This window comes from Puma concolor, chromosome A1 (genome assembly GCF_028749965.1).
Source record: "Puma concolor isolate L17-30 chromosome A1, mPumCon1.1.hap2, whole genome shotgun sequence".
In the NCBI taxonomy this organism is placed as follows: domain Eukaryota; kingdom Metazoa; phylum Chordata; class Mammalia; order Carnivora; family Felidae; genus Puma; species Puma concolor.
Window position 1 is genome coordinate 30243457 of NC_141667.1, and position 25919 is coordinate 30269375.

At 39.0% G+C, this 25919-nt stretch overlaps 1 protein-coding gene across 11 annotated transcripts in view; it reads right to left on the reverse strand.

Moving 5' to 3' along the window:
- CPLANE1 (ciliogenesis and planar polarity effector complex subunit 1) overlaps window positions 1–25919 on the reverse strand; it is a 144773-nt gene that overhangs the window by 17750 nt on the left and 101104 nt on the right. For 9 of the 11 annotated variants that reach the window (XM_086677296.1, XM_086677327.1, XM_086677291.1 and 6 more), the window contains 6 exons: window positions 23182–23435; window positions 19687–19771; window positions 16103–16267; window positions 12327–12357; window positions 11657–11788; window positions 1745–1910 (listed from right to left, as the gene is read on the reverse strand). In XM_086677296.1, the coding sequence (XP_086533422.1) occupies window positions 1745–1910; window positions 11657–11788; window positions 12327–12357; window positions 16103–16267; window positions 19687–19771; window positions 23182–23435 (833 nt within the window). The remainder of the gene's footprint in view (window positions 1–1744; window positions 1911–11656; window positions 11789–12326; window positions 12358–16102; window positions 16268–19686; window positions 19772–23181; window positions 23436–25919) is intronic. The other 2 variants (XM_086677311.1, XM_086677323.1) reach the window with 2 other exon arrangements.

Sequence of the window (25919 nt, forward strand, 5' to 3'; positions counted from 1 at the left end):
AGGTGTCTGTAGTCATGATGGAGAGGTCACAAAGTCTATGAACCAAGCAGTCCCAGTGCCCTCAGAGTTAATTTATTCTAAATTTGGGCACAATTCTAACTATCTTTGGTATTTACTTGATCCACAGAGAGGGTGATATCAGAACCCACCCCCATGGGGTGGAGGAACACACAAACACATGCGCTTTAAGATTCTAGTCATGGGGCATCTGGGTGGCTCAGTCAGTTAAACGTCCAACTCCTGGTTTCAGCTCAGGTTGTGATTTTGTGGTTTGTTGAGTTCAAACTCCACATAGGGCTCTGTGCTGACAACATAAAGCCTGCTTGGGATTTTCTCTCTGCCCCTCCCCTGCTCATGCTGTCTCTAACTAAATACATAGATAGATAGATAGGTAGGTAGGTAGGTAGGTAGGTAGGTAGGTAGATAGATAGATAGATAGATAAAATGCAAAAAAAAAAAAAAAAAGATTCTAGTCATGTACCTCAGTAGCCCGAAGGTCATTACCAGGTCCCTAAAACTATCAACAGAAGAAATGTTATATATTAACATTGACATGACTTCTGCAGACATAAGTTAAGTAAATTATGCACTTCATATAGTTCACCTACTTTTGCACCATTTGGTGCTTAAATGTGACAGCCTTATCTGGAAAATATACTTTTATAGAACGTTATTTCCCTAATGATGCTGAAAAAATTAAGTACTATTATGATATTTCAGATTATAAAGTAAAATTGCTTTATCTCAACTTCTGAAGAAAACGGTGATGTCCACAGTCAAGGCTCAGTAAATAAATGTTGATAAAGGCTAGCTGAAACGCACACATACACGCACACAAACACACACACCACACCACTGTACCCTTGGTACGTGACTGGACCTTACACTTTATTTTTTGTAGATAACTTATGGATAGAAAATTGATTTTTATAACTTTGTTCTAAGTTTATTTGAGAGAGGGAGAGAGATCGAGCAGAGGACAGGCAGGCTCCACGCTGTCAGTGCAGAGCCCAACACAGGGCTCACAAACCGTGAGATCATGACCTGAACCAACATCAAGAGCTAGATGCTTAACAGACCAAGCTACCCAGGCACCCCAGAAGACTGATTTTTTTTTTTATTTTTTTATTTATTTATTTTTTTTTAAAAAATTTTTTTTTTTCAACGTTTATTTATTTTTGTGACAGAGAGAGACAGAGCATGAACGGGGCAGGGGCAGAGAGAGAGAGGGAGACACAGAATCGGAAACAGGCTCCAGGCTCCGAGCCATCAGCCCAGAGCCTGACGCGGGGCTCGAACTCCCGGACCGCGAGATCGTGACCTGGCTGAAGTCGGACGCTTAACCGACTGCGCCACCCAGGCGCCCCAGAAGACTGATTTTTAAAATGGCTTTACTATACACACAGTCAGTTGTTCAACTGCTATTAACTCTCATTGAAAATTAAGGGAATAGCTCCAACTGGTCACCTAATCACTCAACATCTTCATTTGGCCAAATTAGCCACAGCCATAATTAACCTGGGGTAAAAAAAAATATTTAAAATACTTCAAGAGGACTCGGTTTGTAGAATACCTTGCTACATTTTGTTAAGGTAATTTCTTAACATTTTCTGACTTAAGTAAAATGGTAACATTTCTGTTCTAATAATCCTTTCTGTCTGTTAATCCTTTCCTTGACTAATTTCCAGGGAAAAACTACACATATTCTGTGGCAATTCCATTGCCCTTGATTTTACAAACTTACTGGATTGCTCCTGGGGCAGAAAGGATCATGTTCTTGCCCTCTCTTTTCCGCCAGCTCATTTAAGTATTCCGCCATTCTTTCCTTTCGTTTTCTTTTCATCCACATTTGAATTTCTCTTCTCTCCTTCTCAGGTCTTTGTGTTGGTCTACCAGAAGAATGCTGAATTCTGAGAAATTTCACAGTCAGGATATCACTTGATTTTAAATTTTTTATGGATACAAGTAGTATCACAACTAAATACTGTTTCTATGGAAAGACTTTTTAATGTTTACTTATTTATTTTTGAGAGAGAGACAGAGAGCGAGTATGAGCAGGGGAGGGGCAGAGAGATAGAGGAGGAGGCTCTCCATTGTCAGCACAGAGCCCCATGTGGGGCTCGAACTCAGAACCGTGATATCATGACCTGAGCAGAAATCAAGAGTTGGACAATTAACCAACTGAGACACCTAGGTGGCCCAAGATATTTTGTTTATTTTTAAGTGACCTCTACACCCAAAATGGGGCTTGAACTTATAACTCTCAGATCAAGGGTCGTATGTATGCATCACTGACTGAGCCAGCCAGGCACCCCTATTTGGAAAGATTTTGCCCATTCTCAAAAGTAGGATACATTAAGATCTCTATCAGTTTGCTCCATCCTGTTCCCTGAAATCCACTGAAAATGATCTCAGAGCTCACCAACAGCCTCTTCCTCCTGTGGACTTCTCTATAACATTTAATAAACTGGCTTTTATTTTCTGCTTTAAACTCTCTCTTACTTGGGCCATCTTATTTTAACTCTGAAAACACTGTGCAGCTTCCTATGCTGGCTCCTTTCTTCTCTGCTCACGACTTCAATTTAATGTCTTTAAAGGTTCTCTTTTGGGGGACACCTGGGTGGCTCAGTTGGTTGAGAGACCGACTCTTGATTTCGGCTCAGGTCATGATCCCAGGTCGTGGGATCAAACCCCCATCAGGGTTGATGCTAAGCGTGGAGCCTGAACAGGATTCATTCATTCATTCTCTCTCTCTCTCTCTCTCTCTCTCTCTCTCTCTCTCTATTTCCTCCCTCCCTCTCCCTCTCTCCCTTTGCCCTTCTTCCCCACTCTTGCTCTCTCTAAAATAAAGAAAGAAAGAAAAATGATTAAACGTTCTGTTTTGGGCTTCTTCACCCATCATCTATTCCTGGATTATCTCAATCACTTCTAAAACTTATATACAGAGCTGACTTTAAAACAGCTGCCCTTGTGAATCCAGCCTCAAACTCATGCCCATGCCATACTTCCCATGGGCTGGCCTGAGCTAATGACTGAGCACAGCAGGGATGTTATGACCGGCCCATTCCTGCAAGACACAGAACTCCTCTGGTGGGCAACTCTGGCTTGACACCTCACCACTGACCCAGCTGAAACTTTCCTGGAACAACACTGTACTCAGATTTTACTTACTCAACCCTCTCCCCTTCCCCCTCCCTCTCTCCTTCACAGGGTTGGATCACAGCTACAATGTGGTCTGATGCTTCCTCTGACTTCTGTGTTTTTCCCCCTTTCTCCTCACAGGCTTTCTCCCAATAAATGTCTTGCACATCTAATCTCACGTTGGCTTCTACTTCTCAGATGATACGAACCGACACAAGTAGTACTGAGAGTGGTCCAAGAAACCAGGTGGTGTGAGATAGGGGTATGGGGCAGACTCATCACCCAGCATGGGAGGAGAATGTCTTCCTAGATGGAAGGTGGGTCACAGGTACAAACGATGTGATTTATACTGAACACCTGCTTTTCCTTCTGGAAATATGGATTCGGTATGTGCCAGGCAGAGGCTGCCTACCCAACCAGCCCCAAAGAAAATCTCTGGGAACTAAGTCTCTAAATGAGCTTCCTTGGTGGACATTGTCTCACATGTGTAGTCACAACCTGTTGCTGGAGGAATTAAGTGTGTCCTGTTGTGACTGCACCGGGAGAGGATACTTGCAAACTTGTGCCTGGTTTCCCTTGGAATTTACTGCATGTGCTTCTCTGAACCTAAGGTGAACGGAGCCCCTGCCCTTAAAGAGACAGCACAAGAAACAGCCCTGCAGGATACAGCATGGAAGCAACAGTTTGAAAAATACCTGAGGCATAGGGGAGGGAGGTTTATTTACTAATCTCAGAGACTGTGCTGGAGGGGCAAAGATCTTTGGGAGAGTTCAAGAACAAAAGAGCTGGAACGCACCATCCATCCCCCACCCCCCCAGTCTAGACACAGGGAATCCTGTGGGAACTAGCGCAACACTGACACTCCCTTTCTAACATGCTAACGGTGCACCCACCCCCATGTTTTCCTGTGGACCCTTACCCTCCAGCCAGGACTCGACTCCAGCTGTCCTCCAACGGCAAACCCACACAAATCATGATAACGGCACACGTCCTGCCCCAACGTGTCCTGTGGACTCACCCCCACTGATATGCTCTCGGTCACAGCCCATCCAAAACTGCCACAAGCCTGGCAAAACAAGCAGCCCCAACAGGAGCCAACACCACAGTGACTCTTGCCCCAGGGAGAAGGAAAAATAACCACACGCAACACTCAGACTGTGGTACCAGCAGTGGACGTGAGGTAGACATCTCGGTTGACTGCAGGGCCCGCCCACATAAAAAGCTTCTCAGGGAGCAGGACAGGGAACGTGCCCTGCTGTTCGGTGCTACTGCATCTCTGGCAAACACCTGGGAGTGACTCAACTCAAGCCCAAGGCAGCCCCAGACTGGCCCACTTACAACACAGGAATCAAACCCTGTCCACAGCAGGCAGAGAGAGCCAATGTAGACAACAGACTGAAGGAAAAAGTGGCTCAGCCACAATAACAGGGCACATGCGACACACAGAGGAGATACCCTGAAGTGCCAGGTTCTGGTGAAGAGGGAACACTGCACTGCAGGGCAATACAGGACCACTTCTTCATATGGCCACTACTTGCAAGAGCAGGAGACATAGATGACTTCCCTAACACACAGAAACAGTTACAGAGAGTTAGACAAAATGAGGAGACAGAGGAATATGTCCCAAATGAAAGAACAGGACAAAAACTGCAGAAAGAGGCCTAAGCAAAACAGACATAAGTAATATGTTTAATAGAGAACTTAAAGTAATGGTCATATAGTTACTCACTGAAAAAAGAGTGAAGGACACCAATGAGACCCTTAACAAAGAGATAGAAAACATAAAAAGAACCAGAGATGAGAAATCAATAATTGAAATTAAAAATAAACTGGATGGAATGAATAGTAGACAAGAGGAAGTAGAGAAATGGATCAGCAACCTGGAGGACAGAGTAATAGAAAGCAATCAAGCTGAACAGGTGAGAGAAAAAAAATAATACAAAATGAAACCAGTGTCAGGGTCTCAGCAACACCATCAAGTATAATAGCATTTTCATTATAGGGATCCCAGAAGGAGAAGACAGAGAAAAGGGGACCAAAATTTTATTTCAAGAAAATAATACCTGAAAACTTCCTGAATCTGGGGAGGGAAACAAATACAGATCCAGTAGGCACAGAGATAACCCAACAAAATCAACCCAAGGAGGTCCACACCAAGACACATAATAATTAAAATGGCAAAAAATGACAGAGAATTTTAAAAGCAGCAAGAGATAAGAAAACAGTTACATACAAGGGAAACCTCATAAGGCAATCAGCTGATTTTTCAGCAGAAAATTTTTGGGTCAGAAAAGGAGTGTCATGATCTATTCAAAGTAGAAAAAATCTGCAGCCAAGAATACTTTATCCAGCAAGGCTATCATTAGCAATAGAAGGAGAGATAAAGAGCTTCCTAGGCAAAAGCTAAAAGAATTCATGACCACTAAAACTCCCCATAAGAAATGTCAAACGAGACTCTTTGAGTGGAAACAAACAAACAAAAAAATCATAAGTACAAGTAAGAAAAGCAGGCAACACAAAAGTAATAAAAATACATATATGTATAAAAATTAGTCAAGGAACTCACAAAAAGAAGGATGTAAAGTATGACACAATGTACCTAAAATATTGGGGGTGGGGAGAAGAGTAAAGAATGGGTTCAAACTTAAGCAACCATCAACTTCATATAGACTGCTATATGAATAAGATGTTATATACAGACTAAGTGATAAGCACAAATCAAAAACCAGTAATACTGTTGTAAAAAACAAGGAGAAAGGAATCCAAGAATATCACTAAAGAAAGCTAGCACACCATGAGAAAAGAGAGCAAGAGAAGAAAGGAACAGAAAAGTACAAACACAACCATAAAACAATTAACAAAATGGCAATAAGTACATACCTATCAATAACTACTTGGTATGTAAACGGACTAAATGCTCCAATCAAAAAATATAGGGTGATAGAATGGATAAAAAGCAAGACCCATGTATATGAGACTATAAGAGACTCATTTCAGGCCTAAGCAGATTGAAAATGAAGGGATGGAGAAACATTTACCATGCAAATGGAAGTAAGAAAAAAGCTGGGGTAGCAATACTTATATTGGACAAAATAGACTTTAAAACAAAGATTATAGTAGCACCTGAGTGACTCAATCAGTTAAGCATCTGACTCCTGACTTCGGCTCAGGTCATGATCTCATAGTTAGCCCCGGTTTGGCTCTGTACTGACAGCATGGAGCCTGCTTGGAATTCTCTCTCTCTCTTTCTCTCTGCTCCTCTCCTTCTCACATGCTGTCTCTCTTAAAATAAATAAATAAACATTTTTAAAAAAGACTGTAGGGGCATCTGGGTGGCTCAGTCAGTTAAGCATCTGACTTTGGCTCAGGTCATGATCTCGTGGTTTGTGGGTTTGAGCCCAGCGTCAGGCTCTGTGATGACAGCTCAGAGCCTGGAGCCTGCTTCAGATTCTGTGTCTCACCTCGCTCTGCCCCTCCCCAACTAGCACTCTGTCTCTGTGTCTCAAAAATGAATAAATGTTAAAAAAAAAAAAAGTACTGTAACAAGAGACAAAGAAGGTCATTACATAATCATAAAGGGAAGAATCCTTTTATAGGAAGAAGGGAAGGGAAGGAGATATAACAATTGTAAATATTTATGCATCCAACACGAAAGCACCCAAATACATAAAGCATCTAATAACAAACATAAAGGAAGTAATTGATACTAATACAATAATAGTAGGGGACTTTAGTGGATAGATCATCCAACCAGAAAATCAACAAAGAAACAGTGACTCTGAAAGACACAATGGACCCAGATGGATCTAACAGATATATTCAAAACATCCCATCCTAAAACAGAATACACATTCTTTTCAAGTACACATGGAACATTCTACAGGATATATCACATATTAGGCCACAAAAGAAGTCTTAAATTCAAAAAGATCAAAGTTATACCATGCATCTTTTCTGACCACAGTGTTATGAAACTAGAAATAAACTACAAGAAAAAATCTGGAAAAAGCATAAATACATAGAAGTTAAATAATATGCTTTCAAACAACAAATGAGTCAACCAAGAAATCAAAGAGGAAATTAAAAAATACATAGAGATATATGAAAATGAAAACACGATGGTGAAAAATCTTTGGGATACAGCAAAAGTTATTCCGAGATGAAAGTTTACAGCAATACAAGCCTATCTCAAAAAGCAAGAAAAATCTCAAATAAACAATTAACCTTAGGAGCTAGAAAAAGGAGAACAAACAAAACCCAAACCTAGTAGAAGAAAAGAAATAATAAAGATTGGAGTAGGGATAAATAAATAGGAACTAAAAAACCAACAGAACAGATCAATGAAACCAGAAGCTGGTTCTTTAAAAATATCAACAAAATAGATAAGCCTTTAGCCAGACCCAACCAAAAAAAAAAAAAAAAAAAGAAAGAAAAAGAAAAGAAAAGAAAAAACAGAAGACTCAAACAAAATCAGAAATGAAAGAGGAGAAATAACAAATAACAACCAACACCATAGAAATAGAAAGGATTGTAAGAGAATATAATGGAAAATTATATGCCAACAAATTGGACAATCTAGAAGAAATGGAAAAATTCTGAGAAACAACCTCCCAAAACTGAGGCAGGAACCACCAGAAAATTTGAACAGATTAATTACCAGCAATTAAATTGAATCAATAATCAAAAAACCTCCCAAAAAATGTCCAGGACCAGACAGCTTCACAGCTGAATTCAACCAAACATGTAGAGAAGAGTTAACATCTATGCTTCTCAAACTATTCCAAAAAATAGAAGAGGAAGGAAAGCTTCCAAATTAATTCTATGAGGCCAGCATTACCTTGATACCAAAACCAGACAAAGACACTACAAAAAAAGCGACTATAGGCCAATTATCTCTGATGAACACAAATGAAAAAATCCTAAACAAAATATTAGCAAACCAAATCCAACAACACGTTAAAAATATCATTCACCAGGGGCGCCTGGGTGGCTCAGTCGGTTGAGCGTCCGACTTCAGCTCAGGTCATGATCTCACAGTTCGTGAGTTCGAGCCCCGCGTCGGGCTCTGGGCTGATGGCTCAGAGCCTGGAGCCTGCTTCCGATCTGTCTCCCTCTCTCTCTGCCCCTCCCCCATTCATGCTCTGTCTCTCTCTGTCTCAAAAATAAATAAACATTAAAAAAAATTTAAAAAAAAATATCATTCACCTTGATTAAGTGGGACTTATTTCCAGTATGCAGTATGCAAGTGTGGTTCAATATTTGCAAATCAATCAACATGATACATCACATCAACACGAGAAAGGATAAAAACCATATGATCATTTTAACAGATGCAGAAAAAAACATTTGACAAAGTACATCTATTCATGATATATACCTTCAACAAAGCAGGTAATTTAGAGGGAGCATACCTCAACATAATAAAGGTCATATATGAAAAACACACAGCTAACATCATACTGAATGGTAAAAAATTTGAGAGCTTTTCACCTAATATCAAGAACAAGACAAGATGTCCACTCTCACCACTGTAATTCACTTCACAGTACTGGAAGTCCTAGCCACACAACCATACAAGAAAAAGGAATAAAAGGCATCCAGATTGGTAAGGAAGAAATAAAACTTTCACTATTTGCAGATGACCTGATCCTATACATAGAAAACCCTAAAGACTCCAACAAAAACTACTAAAACTGATCATTGAATTCACTAAGGTTGCAGGACACAAAATCAATATAAAGAAATTCACTGCATTTGTATACACTAATAATGAAGCAGCAGAAAGAAAAATTAAGAAAATAATCCCATTTACAATTGCACCAAAAATAATAAAATAACTGAGAATAAACCTAACTGAGGAGGTGAAAGATATGTACTCTGAAAGCCATAAAACACTGATGAAAGAAATTAAAGATGACAAAAACAAATGAAAAGATATTCCATGCTCATGGATTGGGAGAGCAAATACCATTAAAATGTCCCTATTACCCAAAGCAATCTATAGATTTAATGCGATCCCTATCAAAATACCAACAGCATTTTTCACAGACAGAACTAGAACAAATAACCCCACAATGTGTATGGAGAACAAAAGTGGAGGTATCACAATCCCAGATTTCAAGATATACTACCAACCTGCACTAAACTTGTTTTGCACAAGTACAAAAACAGACACAAAGCACACGGGAACAGAATAGGGAGCCTGGAAATAAACACACTATTATATAGTCAATTAGTCTGCAACACAGAAGGAAAGAATATGCAATGGAAAAGACAGTCTCTTCAACAAATTGTGTTGGGAAAACTGGACAGCAACATGCAAAAGAATGAAACTGAACCACTTTCTTACACCATACAAAAAAATTAAACTCAAAATGGATTAAGGACCCAAATGTGAGACCTGAAACTACAAAAATCCTAGAGGAGAGCACAGGCCATAATTTCTCTGACATCAGCCATAGCAACATTTTTCTAGATATGTTTCCTGAGGCAAGGAAAACAAAAAGAAAAACAAACTATTAGGACTACATTGAAATACAAATCTTCTGCACAACAAAGGAAACAATCAACGAAACTAAAAGATAACATACTGAATGGGAGAAGATATTTGCAAATGACATATCTGATAAAGGGTTAGTATCCAAAGTATGTAAAGAACTTACACAACTGAACACCAAATAAACCAAATATCCAATTAAAAAATGGGCAGAAGACATGAACAGACATTTCTCCAAAGAAACAGATGGCAAGCAGACACACGAAAAGATGCTCAACATCACTCATCATCAGGCAAGTACAAATCAAAACCACATTATGATATCACCTTACCCCTGTCAGAGTGGCTAAAATAAAAAAACACAGAAAATAACAAGTGTTGACAAGTATGTGGAGAAAAAGGAACCTTCATACACTGCTGGTAGGAATGCAAACTGGTGCAGCCACTGTGGAAAACAGTATGGAAGTTCTTCAAAAAATTAAAAATAGAACTATCCTATGCTCCAATAATTCTACTACTAGGTATTTACCCAAAGAATACAAAAATTCAAAGGGATATATGCACCCCTATGTTTACTGCAGCATTATTTACAATAGCCAAATTAAGGAAGCAGCCCAAGTGTCCATCAATAGATGAATGGATAAAGAAGTATCCACCAACAGATGAATGGATGTGTGTATATATACACACATACATACACACACATACATAGAGTAGAATATTACTCGGCCATAAAAAAAGAAGAAAATCTTGCCATTTACAATATGGATAGAGCTAGAGAGTATAATGCTAAGTGAAGTAAGTCAGAGAAAGACAAATACCCTATGTTTTCACTCATATGTGGAATTTCAGAAAAACAAATGAACAAAGAAAAAAAAAGAGACAAGCCAAAAAACAGACTCTCAACTATAAAACAAACTGATGGTTACCGGAGGGGAGGTGGGTGGGGGATGGGTGAAAAGAAGTGATGGGGATTAAGAGTACATTTGTCTCGATGAGCACTGAGTAATGTATAGAATTGCTGGATCACTGTATTGTATGTCCAAAACTAACACTCTCTGTTACTATAATGAAATTTTTTTCAACGTTTATTTATTTTTGGGACAGAGAGAGACAGAGCATGAACGGGGGAGGGGCAGAGAGAGAGGGAGACACAGAATGGGAAACAGGCTCCAGGCTCTGAGCCATCAGCCCAGAGCCCGACGCGGGGCTCGAACTCACGGACCGCGAGATCGTGACCTGGCTGAAGTCGGACGCTTAACCGACTGCGTCACCCAGGCGCCCCTATAATGAAATTTTTAAAAACATCAAAATAAATAAATTAAAATATAATAATGACAACAAAAATAAAGTGATGAGACCTTGGGAAAACTCAGAGGATACAGATGTGCTGCTGTATTAAATACACAAGTCTGGGGGCGCCTGGGTGGCGCAGTCGGTTAAGCGTCCGACTTCAGCCAGGTCACGATCTCGCGGTCCGTGGGTTCGAGCCCCGCGTCAGGCTCTGGGCTGATGGCTCAGAGCCTGGAGCCTGTTTCCGATTCTGTGTCTCCCTCTCTCTCTGCCCCTCCCCCGTTCATGCTCTGTCTCTCTCTGTCCCACAAATAAATAAAAACGTTGAAAAAAAATAAAATAAAATAAATAAATACACAAGTCTGTCTACTGTTGGGAAAAGGAAGGAGTGGCACACAAACAGCACATTAAAATATGGCAAATTTTGCGGATACCTGTGTGGCTCAGTCAGCTGAGCCACCAACTCCTGATTTCAGCTCAGGTCATGATATCATGGTCTGTGGGTTTGAGCCCCACATGGGGCTCTGCACTGGCAGCGTGGAGCCTGCTTCAGATTCTCTCTCGCCCTCTCCCTCTGACCCTCCCCACTCATGCTTGCTTGCTCTCTCTCTCTCAAAAATAAACATTAAAAAAATTAAAAATAAAATAAAATATGATTAATTTTGAACCATATTCTTGAACCATAAACATTTTAAATGGGTTAAAAATGAATTATTCAATTATTACCTGGAGATAGTCTTAGCTTGTTGTTCTGTTAAACCGAGCTCTTCACTGGAAACTCCATCTTTTGTTATAAGGTCCTCAATAATGTCGGCAATATCAGTCAATCCAGTCATCTGGAGTGGGTCTACTGAAATACTTCATTTTCAAATGCAATTTGAGAAATATAAGTCAGTATCTATAACTTAATTACATTAATCAAAAATGAACATGTAAAGTTTAAAAAATGAACATGTAAAACTATGCCTTCCAAGAGCATAAACAAACACCAAAATCATAAACCTAGAACTAATGTTCCTTCTACTTTCCAGTAATCCTCAGTGCAAAAGTCTAATCATTAATAATTGGTGACTTCTTAGGGGCTCTTAAAAAAGTGAACATAAGGCTCAGGAGATCAGTTCTACCCGTCCTGTCTGCTGAATATATAGGCAGTTAAAGAAATGTAGCAAATGCAGTCTATTATATTCTAATTCCTTATGCTAAAACAGTAAAGGATGTAATATAGTAAACCTCAGCTTCTTAAAACATTCCATTCTCAGTGAAAATTAATTATATTTCTAGAGTCCATGAAAAAATATGTAGTGTAGCAGCTCACATACACATGAACAACAAAGTTTTCCACTCAGTTTATGCCCAACTTCAAGTAAAATTGTGAATTAATTCTTAAGATATTTACCTCTCGAATAACTCATCACTGTTATTCACACCTAAAAAAAGAAACATTATTAATAAAAATTTTACATCAGTTATCTTTTTACTTTCATCTATTAATCCGATTTAGAAATTATATAACCAGAAATTGAAATATATTTAAACCTCCAAATAGGTTTAAAGATACGTATGTGTAGTATTCTTATCCTCCTCTTGAATAAGCTATTTGGTAGTGAATACTCTCTGCGTTTTCAGATTATTGCTTTTCTATCCAGAGTATTCGGAATAATATACTTTAGGAAGTACGGTCCTTTGCTTACTACACAGTTTAAAATACTGAAGTGCAATTTACTAAAACAAAAAACAAAAAAGCTCTGGTGGTCTAAAAGTAATACATTTGGGAGAATATCTAACTTTTTAAGATGTTTTATTTTTGAGAGAGAGAGAGAGTGCAAGTGAGGAGGGGCGGCGGCGGGGGGACCAGAGGATCCCGATGCAGGGCTCAAACTCCTGAACCATGAGATCATAACTATAAATTTCTTTTCTGATTCCTTTTATCAAAGGGCAGAAAAGTGTTATATCCAAATAAATAACTTTTCATAGTAGTTACACAGGATGATTTGATCCTTAGTTCATTTTCAAACCAGTTTTGGAACTCTTCTATGAGACTGCCTTCATAATTTACTGAACACACAGATCAGCTTTATTCCTTGAAAATCACAGTTCCTTTTTTTTTTAATTTTTTTTATTTTTCAACGTTTACTTATTTTTGGGACAGAGAGAGACAGAATATGAACGGGGGAGGGGCAGAGAGGGAGACACAGAATCAGAAACAGGCTCCAGGCTCTGAGCCATCAGCCCAGAGCCCGACGCGGGGCTCGAACTCACGGACCGCGAGATCGTGACCCGGCTGAAGTCGGACGCTTAACCGACTGCGCCACCCAGGCGCCCCTCCTTTTTTTTTTTTTTTTTTTTAATTCCAAACAGTGACTCTCAGCCTGATTATCTATCTCATTTCTCAGAAATGCCTCTGGAAATCTTGTAGCTATTTCCAAAACTTAAATCTGTTTTCAGTGAGTAAATTATTTGCCACCGTTAAGATCAATCACAAGAAGGGCACCTGGATGGTTCAGTCGTTAAGCATCCAACTCTTGATTTCAGCTTAGGTCATGATCTTGCAGTTTGTAGAGTTTGAGTCCTGCATCGGGCTCTCTGCTATAAGGATGGAGCCCATTTTGGATCCTCTGTTCTTCCCCCACCCACCCCGCCCCATTCCCCACTTGTGCTCTCTCTCTCACAAATATTTTTTAAAAACCCACAAGAATGTGCTAAGAAACAGAAGTCAATTTCAAAGGAGAAAATCTAAGCTGGTTTTGAGCATTAGAAGTAAGGGAGTGACTATCCATCCTTGTAAGATGCCAATTTTGGAAGAGAAAACACCCATTAGGGCATCTAAATTCTGTACTCTAAAAAATAATTTTGTTTCCTTTTTAATTTACATTAGATATTGAATACTAGAGGAAAACATTTTAATTATCCATCTTTATATGTGTTATGCCATTTACTGACATTTCTCCTTTCTTCTCTCACTTCCTAACTTAAGAAGCTATTACAATCCTGAATGAATCACCTCCCCAACCTGGTACTTTCCATCTCACTTTTCCTACTTTCTTTTCTTCTTCCTTTAAACATTAAAGATTTTGTCTTTATCCCCATCTTGAAATGATCTTTGACTTCATTTCTCTTATCTTATTTTTCTACTTCCTTTTAATATCAGAATTCTTAAGTAGTCTTTACTTACAGCTTCTTGAGCCTATCGCTATCCCCAGCCAGCTTTCTTCTACTCTTCATATTATATTGAAAGTACCCAATGTCCTTAACAAATTCAATCTTTATTCTTGACTTTATGGATTCTTGTGAAACTGTTAGCCACTTACTACTTCTTGAAAATCCCTCACCAGAGTCTACTTGTCCATGTCCCTCACTGGGAGGCTCCCCTTACTCTCTACAGGGTGGCATTTCACAGGTTGCTCTTTGGCATTTTCCCTTTTTCCATATTGCTTGGTGATAACAGATGCACTAATTCTTAACTATATAATTATATAAAAGCTCTTACATCTGTTTTTCAGGCTTAAACCTCTCATCAAGTTCCACTTCCTATAAAAAACTGGATCCTAAATATGGCCATTTATATACCCCAGCATCACATTCAACTATTACATTTGGTCTACAGGTGCTCTCGAATTTGACATCAGAGCTAGGATATCCTCATTCCTATAGTCTAACAACACAAAGTAGCCATTCATTTTCTCCTTCTCCTCTTTTATACACTTAGTGACAGCAGTTGCTTATTCAGAATGTCTCTCGCTTTCTCACACACTGCCCAGGTTCTCACTGTTTCACAGGCCAGATGAATTTAACAGCTCACCAAAGGATCTCTGCCTCCATTCTAGTCTTTCTCAAAACCCCCTCATTATACTTTTCTGCTCAGAATTCTCCAGTGATTCCCTGGGATAAAATGGAGTTTATGCTTCTCACATACAGTCAGAACTCTCTGCAACCTCCTTAACGTCATTTGTCAACTCTCCCCTGTAAGTGGAGAGAGAAAAGCTGCCGATGACGGAGACCCTAGAGGAATCAGGTTCGCAGCTCAGTGCTTTATATACAATAGTCAATCTTCACAACAACCTGGTGAAGCAGAAATGATTGTCTCCCTGTGATGACTAAAACACAAATGGAATCTACAAAGAACTTAGAGAAAAAAATTACAGGACTTAAAGCCAGATTCTTAATAGTTTTATTTAAATAACAGCAATGTCGTTTAAAAATACCATCTTTGGGGAGCCTGGGTGGCTCAGCTGATTGAGCTTTTGATTCTTGATTTCGGCTCAGGTCATGATCTCATGGCTCATGGGTTCAAGCCCCATGTCAGGCTCTGTGCTGACAGCATGGAGCCTGCTTGGGATTCTCTGTCTCACTCTCTCTGTGTCCTTCCCCAACTCTCTCTCTCTCAAAATAAATAAATAAACCTTACACAACAGTTTTTTTAAATAGCATTTTTACTGCTTATATTAACTTTAAAAATGATAATAAAATATACTATAAACCCTCAGTAAATTCATCATTTTTGACCATCAATAGCTAAGGGCTAAAAAATATATATTTCAAAGCCACTATCAGTAGCCCAAGTGTTATATTTAGTATAACCTATTATTCATATGACAAAATGTATTTGTTAGGACTAAACAATAGCATTTTAACTGCCAGCTCCAAATGAAACAGAAAAATAGCACTAAACTTTTCTAAGTCTCAATATCCTCCACTATAAAATGGGGACAATAATGGCATCTACCTCACAGGTTAGGCTTACACCAGGGTCAATGCATGTAACACAGCAATATCGGGGACCCAGCAGAGGCTCAATACACTACAGCTGTTGTTTTGTTTTCATAATTAAAACTCAAGGTTCTCAATGTTGGCAGAGTTTGAATTTCTCAATTTTTGTAAAAATCAGATAGTACAGTAATTCCAGTTGCTATACACTTAACATTTTATTAAAATAACTTGGAGATATCTAATCATACATTATATCTTGTTAGAGATATATCCTTGCAATATCTAATGAAGATGACAATACAGTTCTTCAATAAATGGTACAAATTGTAACTTCCCTTGCCCCGAAATTTATAAATATTGCAAAATAGCTTCACAAATCCTTCACAACTGTGTTCCCAGTAAACACTCTTCAGCAATAGCGTATTGGAAGATAAGAGTGTAAACAAAAAAAGGGAAGAACAATACCAGGAGAAGTTGTACTCTGGCCACTGAAAAGGCTGACCGCTGAATCAGCAGAAGGAAATACACAGGTTTTCTGACTAGAATGAGTTTCTGTTACTGAAAATTCAGCTTCTGAAATCTCCTCTTTGTCACTTTGATCCTCCTCATTCCTATGAGTCAGGAAATGTGCTAATCCAAAGGAAAATAGTAGAAGAAAGAAAGCACAGGGAAAAAAGATACAACGCTTAGTTAACCCTTTTACATGGCAACAGATAGAAGTTTACAACGTATTATTTTGATAACTTTCCACTATATAATGATATAATTGAATATATTTAAAACTTAACCTCTCTCATAGTAAAAAAAAATTATGCTTATTTTTTTAAAATTAAGTTTATTATTTTTTTAAAGTTTATTTATTTTGAGAGAGAGCAAAAGAGAGAAAGGAGAGAGAGAGAATGTGAGCAGGGAATGGGCAGAGAGAGAGAGTGTGAGAGAGAATCCCAAGCAGGCTCTGTGTTGTCAGAGCAGAGCCTGTTGCAGGACTTGAATTCACGAACCATGAGATCATGGCCTGCACTGAAATCAAGAACTGGACACTTAACCAATTAAGCCACCCAGGCACCCCAAAACTGTTAAGTTTATTATCTGTTTCAGAAAACATGGCAGACTGAGCTGAAGTGGACAGGTTCATACCCTGTTATAAAAACACAGAAGAAATGCTAAATTAAAAAAAAAAAAAAAAGATTAGGGACACTGGCTGGCTTAGTCAGTAGAGCATGTGACTCCTCATCTCAAGGTCATGTGGTTGTGAGTTCAACTCCCACATTTAAGTAGGCATGGAGCCTACTTAAAAGGAATTAAAAAATAAAATAGATAGATTAATATGCAAACAAGCCCTGTAAATAAAGAAATCCCCCAGTGCCAGAAAAGAAAAAGGAATCAAAGCTGGGCAATATATGGAGAAGGATGCTGGGATAGTCCATAGAGAAACAGGAGATGTGGTTTCTGCCATCAGCCGTGGGAAGAACTGAGCTACCTTCACATGGCCTAGAGCACTGAAGGATAGGTCTGTCCATAAAATGAGGATAAGAAAAACCATGGAGAAGCAGCAAAGAAGTTTTCTATCTTCCTGAATGGTATATGGGAGAAAAATAAGTCAACTCTGAGAAATCAAAACCTCTGTCTTGCCACAAGCAGGTATGGGATCTGAATTTATACCATCTATGTAGTAAAGCAACTCCAAGCCCAGAAATGTATAGGAAAACTTGTTCCCCAAACTCTTTCTACTTCAGCAGATAGCAAGAAGCAAATACAAAACCACTTCAAAGACAAGTGTATACAACCCAGCAGAACTCTCCTAAAGATAAGTTCATGATAAAAAAAAAAAAAAAAATTACAGGGGTGCCTGGGTGGCTCAGTCATTTAAGCGTCCAACTTTGGTTCAGGTCATGATCTCATGGTTTGTGGGTTTGAGCCCCACGCCAGGCGCTGTGCTGACAACTCAGAGTCTGGAGCTTATTTCAGATTCTGTGTCTGCCCCTCCCCTGCTTGCTCTCTATCTATCTCTACCCCAAAAATAAAAACGTTAAAAAAAATTTTTTTTAATTACAAATCGCACAAAGAAACAACCATGAAAGAGAGCAGTATGCAGATTTGACTACTGAGAATATGCACACATGAAGTAAAACAGTATGAAAGGGCATAAAATATTACTAAAATCATTAAATAGATAAAAGGGCATAGAAACCATAATAAAAGAACAGGATAGTACATCCAGCAAACAGATTTGAAAAAGAAATAAACAGAACCTGTAGACATTAAGAATGCAGTAAAAAAAAAATTAAATCCTACAGCAAAGAAGACACGGAAGAGAAAATTAGTAAACTAAAAGACAGATTGGATGACATCACCCTGAATATATCACTGAGAGATAAAAAGATGGCAATTAATAGTTAAGAGACAGAATAAAGCGAGAAGGTCCAAATAGCTGGTGTTTTAGAAAACAGAACAGAAAGAATGGGGAGGAAGCAATACTCCAAAAGGAAATGGATGAAAAATAACCAACATTAAACCTGCAACTTAAAAGAATCATTCCTCTCCCATATAGAATAAATTTTTAAAATGTATACACTGAGACACACTTGTATCAAAAATATAAAATAAGCCAAAAATAAAGAGAAAATTCCAGGGGCACCTGGGTAGCTCAGTTGGGTAAGCATCTTACTCTTTATTTTTCAGCTCAGGTCATGATCTCACAGTTTGTGAGAGATCACAAACTGGGCATGGAGCCTGCTCAAGATCCTCTCTCTCTGCTCCCCTCTCTCCCTCTGCTCCTCCCCTGCATGTGTGTGCTTACTCTCTCAAACAAACATAATACAATGAAAATGTAAATAAATTAAAAATATAGCCCTAACCCCATAATATTGAGAATCTAAAAATCCCTTTTACAAACTAAAGAAGATATTTTTTTTCTAAGTTTATTTATTTATTTTGAGAGAGTGAGTGAGCAGAAGTGGGGGAGAAGCAGAGAGAGGGAGAGAGAGGAGGAAAGAGAGAGGGAGAGAGAGATACCAAGAAGGCTCTGTGCTGTCAGCATGGAGACCCAAGCGAACTGTGAGATCATTACCTCAGCCAAAACCAAGAGTTGAACACTTAACAGAGTAAGCCACCCAGATGTCCCTAAAGAAGACATATTAATACAAATTACAAACTACTTAGATCTGAACAACACCAAAACGTGGTTCATATCAACACTCCTGTCTGGGTCCTTACAAGAACACGTTCAGCATCAAATGCACACATTAGAAAAAGATAAAGAATGAAGTTAGGAAAAAGTCAACAGGTTAAGCTCTCAAAAACAGAAGAAATCATAAAGCTAAGAATAGAAATTTATGAAAAAGAAAATTAGGAGCGCCTGGGTGGCTCGGTCAGTTAAGCATTCAACTCTTGGTTTCAGCTCAGGTCATACTCTCATAGTTCATGAGTTTGAGCCCCGCATTGGGCTTCTCTGCTGTCAGCACAGACCCTCCTTGGGATTCTCTGTCCCCCTCTCTCTGCCCTTCCCCCACTTGCACTCTCTCTCTCTCAAAAATAAACATTAAAAAAAATTAAACAGAATCAACAAACCAAAGCCTGTTTTTAAAAAATGCATTACATTGCTGACAAGACTGAATGAAAGACAGTGTAAGGATAACAACTATAGATATAGTAGAAAAGTTTTTAAGTACCCTCGTTTCATTACTTCAACGAGAAATGCAAAAACATACCATCTCACCACTGCCTGGCCATTTAATCAGAACCTCAAATTCCAGTTCTGCAGATGACCAGGGACAAAGAGCAACCACAGCACAAAGCTGTGTGCAACCTCAGCGAGTGTGTGGCTGGTGCTGCCCCACTCTAGGAGTTTACAGCACTGGCTTCTCAGGAAAAAATGGCACGGGTAGGAGCCAATCACATGATCACAAAAATACCTAATCTAACAATTAGGGGACTGATGGCTTCAGCTCACAAATGAAAACTGTCCCCAATTCTGGCACTCCCAAGGGCAATGCTTCCCCTTTCAGAGCAAGGTCAGGCCCCCCCCTCCCCCCACCACACACACAAACCTTCTGAAATACCAGTGGCTTTTGAAACAGATGTTTTTTCAGATTCAAGACCAGAGGACAATTCAATATGGTCTAAGGATGCACCCTGTAGAAAAACACATACAAAAAAATAACTTGAAAATTTTAGTTTGATAGTTTCACAACATTGTTAAACAAGGGAAATGGGATTACATCCAGTAAGAGCTAAATGGTGAGGACAGATAAAGAGAAGGAAATTTTTATCTATTTGTAGTCTAAATGATTTAACCTTTCCTAAGGAAAACAGCATCACATAATTTTAGACTGGGGAGGAATGTTAATTACCACTTAGACAAAACCTTCATTTTACAGATGAGAGAAGAGGGCCCAAAGAAATTGAGTGACTTTCTTAGTGGCAGAATATGGATCTCAACCTAGGTCTTCAAAGCCCCTAGTCAGCACTTGTGCAAAAGTATCCCTCTGCCTCTTCCAGGCTTACAGTCTGTTCTATTAATTAAAATACACAAGTCAAAACCTCTGTATTTATGTGTACGTTACAACAGGATGAGAATATTTTAAAACAATGTGCCCAACGTTTCATTTAAATTAGTGCTAGCTCCTTGAAAGTAGTCACCTTAGCAGACTAAATACTTTTGGAGTTTGAGCAACCTCTCTTCCTTTGAAATTGTCTCCCAAGCTTGTGCTACAATTATTATTAACTGTTCTGGTGATAAGTCTTTATTATATAAATGTGATTTTATTACTGTCAGAATCTAAAACTGAGAGAGCAAAGATAGCCATTAAATAAACATTCATCAAATGCCTGACATGTGCCAAGCAAAAGGCACAATCCCTGTCCTCCAATGTTAAAAAAGGCTTGGGCCGAGAGGGGAGCGGTTACAGAATTTTTAGGAACTTTTTCAAAATACATGTGTGTGATCTGCACCCTTCCCCTTGCCAAGCCACTGCCCCTTCCTCTGTCCATACCCTACCACCCCAGATTCAGTAGGCCTGCCATGTATATTTTGAAAAAGATCACGACTTACACATCTGTCCTTTTATGTAATGGATCCAGATATGTGGAAATTCCTTCTCGAAACTCTTCCTTTGGCTTGCTTTCTCCTGAGTCTCTTACTACCTCAGAATGCTCCTTCTCAAGCTTTGTGGTTGAATCTTCATCTTTAAAAGTTTGTGCACCCACAAAATTGTGCCCTTTATCCTCTTTTACTCCTCATTCAGTGTACTCTCTCTGGGTGAATGCCCTATTATGATTCGAACTTCCTCCTAAGGACTCTAAAATCTGTACCATCAACCCAAATCTAGCTCCTAAGCTCCAGAAGCATATATCCAACTGCCTACTAATCTCACAGCACCTCAAATTTAACATGTTTCTGAGTGAAATCACTGTGCCTCCCTCCTCCCAAAACACACATACTACTTCTTCCCTAGTTTGGAAAATGACTCCAGGCCCAAAATCTGGACGCCATTGTGATCTTTCTATTCTTCACCTTCCCACAACCGATCACCCTCTGAGTCCTGCAACATCCTTCCCTTTATCCTCAATGCTAAAGTTCAGGTTATTGTTACTTCTTGGCTTGGTATTCAGTGGATCTCAAACATCAATCAGTAAACCCAGTATAGAGCTAACTACAAAAATTACAGAGCTAGCTACACAAGAATCATTTTTGAAGCTTACTAATAACACAAATTCCTGGGTCCCACCCTAGGATTACTTAGAATCAGAATCTCAGGGGTATGAGACCATAAGTTTGCAATTCTAACAAGTTCCCCAAGATGACTCTAATGAGTCAGTTTAGAACCACTGTGACCCAACTGATCTCCCTGTTCTCAGTCTTATCCTCTCCAATCTCCTCTCCACACTGCTGCCAGAGTATCTGATCATATCATTTCACTGCTTAAAATTCTTCAGTGGTTTCCTACTGCCTATTTATGGGATAAAATCCTAATCACTTGACATGGAAAACAATACTTTCCATCATGCCTTAGCTGCCCCTACCTACCTCTACTGCCAGATGTCTTAAAAGCCAGTACCATCAACCTCTACCTCACAATGTCCCATCAGCCTTTCCTTATCTCACTGATGAATATCAATTCATTATCAGCTCAAGAGTAAGCTCTACAGAGCCTTCTCTGATGCCACCCCTTCACTCACTCACTTCTCTAGTCACAACAGGTCGTGTGTCCAATACTGTTCTCGCTGCACCCTGTTCATACGCATATACTGGAGTATACATCTGTCTTCCTTTGTTAGATTCTAAGCTGCTTGAGAGTAGTGACTATGTATGTCTTGTTTATCTTTCCATTCCCACAACTTAGCACATGGCCCAGCATATAGCAGAAGCTCAATGTTTACTGAAGGAACAAACTCTTGGACTCTGGAGCAAGCCAGGATTAAGACTAGATTCAAGGCTAAGTAACATATTTGACTTTAGATATGCTTAATATACTAGGACATAAAGCAACTTTGAAAGTGATTCCTTGAAATAAGGAGTTCCAAAGATGACTCTGAAACTTAACACTCATTTTGAAGTGATATATTTAAGTCTGGGTTAAAAAAACAAAAAGGAAAACAACCAAATAAACATCATAATAATGTTACTTAATAGTAGCCCTACCTCGTATTTTTTTCAGTGTAATTTCACATGTGTTTAATCTTAACTTTTTAATATGTGTTAAATGTTTGAATTAAAGAAATACTATAAACCTAATAAATACATCTTTTAAAATCTCAACCTGCTAGCAACCTGGAATATTTGTTAGGTAAGTCAGTGATGGAATTCTTATCCTGCAGACCAATTTGCATTTCCCAATACAAGGCTTTTACACACTCAAAATATTTTTACTGTTAGTTCCTTAATCTTTATTTGATGTGAATTTTACTTCCTAAAAAAAAAGTTTGTGCAAAATAATTAATTCATGTTTAAGACTTCCTTTCTATTTGTCTAACTACCATGATAATACACATAAATAATCTCTTTCTCATGAGTATTTTTTAAAGATACAGAAACCATCTAAGGACTACTATTCCCATTGTGTAAAATATTTAAAAGAAACCGAGAATTCCAAATATAAAGACAACAATATTTGTAAAGTTAAAAAAAAATCTTGCTGAAGAAAATGATAATTAAGGGCAGGGTTCATTTAAAACCACATTCTTGTTTTCTAATTCAACTATTTCTTTCCATGGTAGGAAGCACTGGTTCACTTCTTAAAAGTTTAAGGCAGTGGTTCTCAACTGGGGGTGATTTTGCCACCCAAAGAACATTTGGCAACATCTGAAGACATTGTTATTATTATTATGCTACTAAACATCCTACAATGCACAGGACAGCCTCCTACAACAAAGAGTTATCTGGCCCAAATGTCAGTCATGCTGAGGTTGAGAAACCTAATTTCAAAAAATAAATAAATTAATTAATTTCCCATTATTTTGAAAAATCAAATGTCCAAACTTACATCACACCAAACTCTAATAACTCAGTAACCAACAAATAGCTAAAATAAAAGACAGTCTACCTTATCACAATGTCGATCTAGCACTTTTTGTCTGGGGCAATCCCGTTCTATGTTTTCAGCAATGTTCTCTATTGCTAACAGTTGTTCATCAATTTTCTGAAGCTTAGAGGTAAGATGCTCTAGCCGGCGAGCTGCAGAGCTCTGTGCGGGACGAGCCGCAGAGACATCCCGCAGTAGCTCCCATAGCAGATACTCCTCTGCGGCAGATGACTTTGAGCTCTGCTCTTTGAATCGGCAATCTGGCTTCAGCATATCTAAATATTAATAAAGGTAATATCAGAATTGATTACAATTAAGGGAGAAGTAGATGCTGATGATCTAATTTTTTTGAAGACCTCAGTTTAAGTCAACAAAACATTCCTTCAGAAATTTTCTAACACTTCAGCTTCCTGACTTCTGAGAGTTGTCTGTTGTGAAATAAGAATATGTAACAGTATTACTATTACCATAGGACTCCATATACAAGGCAGTTTGAATGTTACTTTTACCCTCTGCTTCATCAAAAAGCAACTTTATTTAATATTCTTGACTTTTTAAAAACTCTACTTGAAAACCAACAATGTCACACAGTAAAAGCCAGGCCTGCTGTGGGCCATTACCAACTCCACATGGGATCTCAGGCTAACACCAAACCTCCCAAGACCAATATCAAAGCCAATGACTCTCCCTTACTCTTCAAGTCAATTGATTCTTGTCCCAAATTTGAAACACTTTTTTAAATGCATCCTTTTTCTGGCTTCTGGGTCTCTTCCTCCCCTTACTGGTCTTCCATCTTAGTTGTCTTCTTGTTCTTCTCTTCTGCACCTGCCCCTCTGACCCATCAGTATTTCCAGGGTGCCAATCTCTGCTCACTTTTCTTCTCACCCTGCCCACTCTCCCTGGGTGATGTCACTGATGCACAGGTGACTCTCAAATTCACATGGCACCTTTGTGAGCTCCAGCCCTGTGTCCTGGATATCTCATTTAGGTTGTCCCAAAGCACAGCAATTGAAACTCTGCCCCTCCAACCTGCTCCCTCTTCCTGATTCCCCAGGTTGGTGAACAGCACTATCATTCACCCAGGTTCCTAAGCCACAGGCCTGAGAGTCATTCAAGCTTCTTCTCTTTCCTTCAGATCTAAAGTAACACCGAATATTGAGGATTACCAACCAAAATCTCCATTCCTACTACCACTGCTTAGGTGAAGCTTTCACAATAGATAGACGCCAATTAGTATCTCTATTTTGCCCTCATGTAGTCCATCTTCCACACAGATTTTTTTTTTTAATTTTTTATTTGAGAGAGAGAGAATGCAAGTGGGGGAGAGGGGCAGGGGGAGAGAGAGAGAGAGAATCTCTCTTTTTTTTTTTTTTTTTAGTTTATTTATTCATTTTCAGAGAAAGAGAGAGTACAATGTGTGCACAAGCAGGGAAGCACAGAGAGAGTAAGAGAGAGAATCCTAAGCAGGATCCACTCTGTCAGAGCAGAATCTGACCCAGGGCTTGATCTCACGAACCATGAGATTATGACCCAAACCAAGATCAGGAGTCAAATGCTCAACTGACTGAGCCACCCAGGTGCCCCCCCTCTCAAGATCTTTTAAAAGACAAATCTGATATTGTTCCTTTCTCACCTCAAAGTCTTCAGCGTTTCTCTAATGCCTTCATCTTAAAAGTCCAAATGCCTGTGAGGACAATGACATTCAGTCTTTCCTCTGCCCCCCTCTCCAGCTCATCTCTTGCTGTTTCTTAAACAAGCAAACTGCTCTACTGCCTCTAAACCAAATGAACTTCAATTTTCTCAATCTCTGCAGGCTTCATCAAACTTCCAAGTCATTGCACAACCTATTCTCTCAGTCTGTATGCCTTTTGTCTCACCAAGTCCTACTTTCCTTTAAGATTCCATTTAGGCATCTCTCCTCTCAATAGTCCAGTCCTCCCTGGAGATGGATTACACACTGTATTCCCCAAGAATCTCATCCATACCACCTTGACAGCACTTACCATGCTGTGTCATAATCATCTCCTTCTCTGCCTTCCTTTCCTCCTATAGGTGAGCCCACAGGCAGAGAACCTGGTAGTACTCTCTTCTTCAGCCCTGATATCTGGCCCCTGTCTTAGTGTTTATTGAATAGTCACTCAAATGAGGATTATGATGCCTGTCCTACCTAACTCAAAGAGGTTTGTGAGGATCAAATTATGCAACAAAACACTCTGAAAAATGTGAATCACTAAATACATGGAATCACTAAATATATAAATATATAGTGCTTATTATCTCCCAGCCCCAGTCTAGCGTGAAGCTTCCAATGAAAAGATAATGGTAAATTCCAATGCTGGAATGGTGGTTGTATTATCTTCCCCTGTTTTGGCCTTACTTTTTTTTTTTTTTATAAGGAATCTCTACACCTAACGTGAGGCTCAAACTCATGAACCTGAGATTCAAGAGTTGCATGCCCTTCTGACTGATCCAGTCAGGCACCCCTGGCCTTACCTTTTTTAGCTTGACTCACAGTACTTTACCATCTATCCTTCCTGTTTCTCAGCAGCCTGAAGTGTCTCCCTTAGTCACTCTCAGGAAAGAATTTCATATACAAACTTCACATAGAAAATGTAGCAAAAGAACCAGACATGCTCAAAATCCAGAATGGCCTACATACATAATGAAACATAGCTTCCCTTTCTCTGGAGAATCTGCTCCACTTCCACTGACTAATAGCAAAAATCTAGGAGGGTTAAATACTGAGTTCCACTGACACT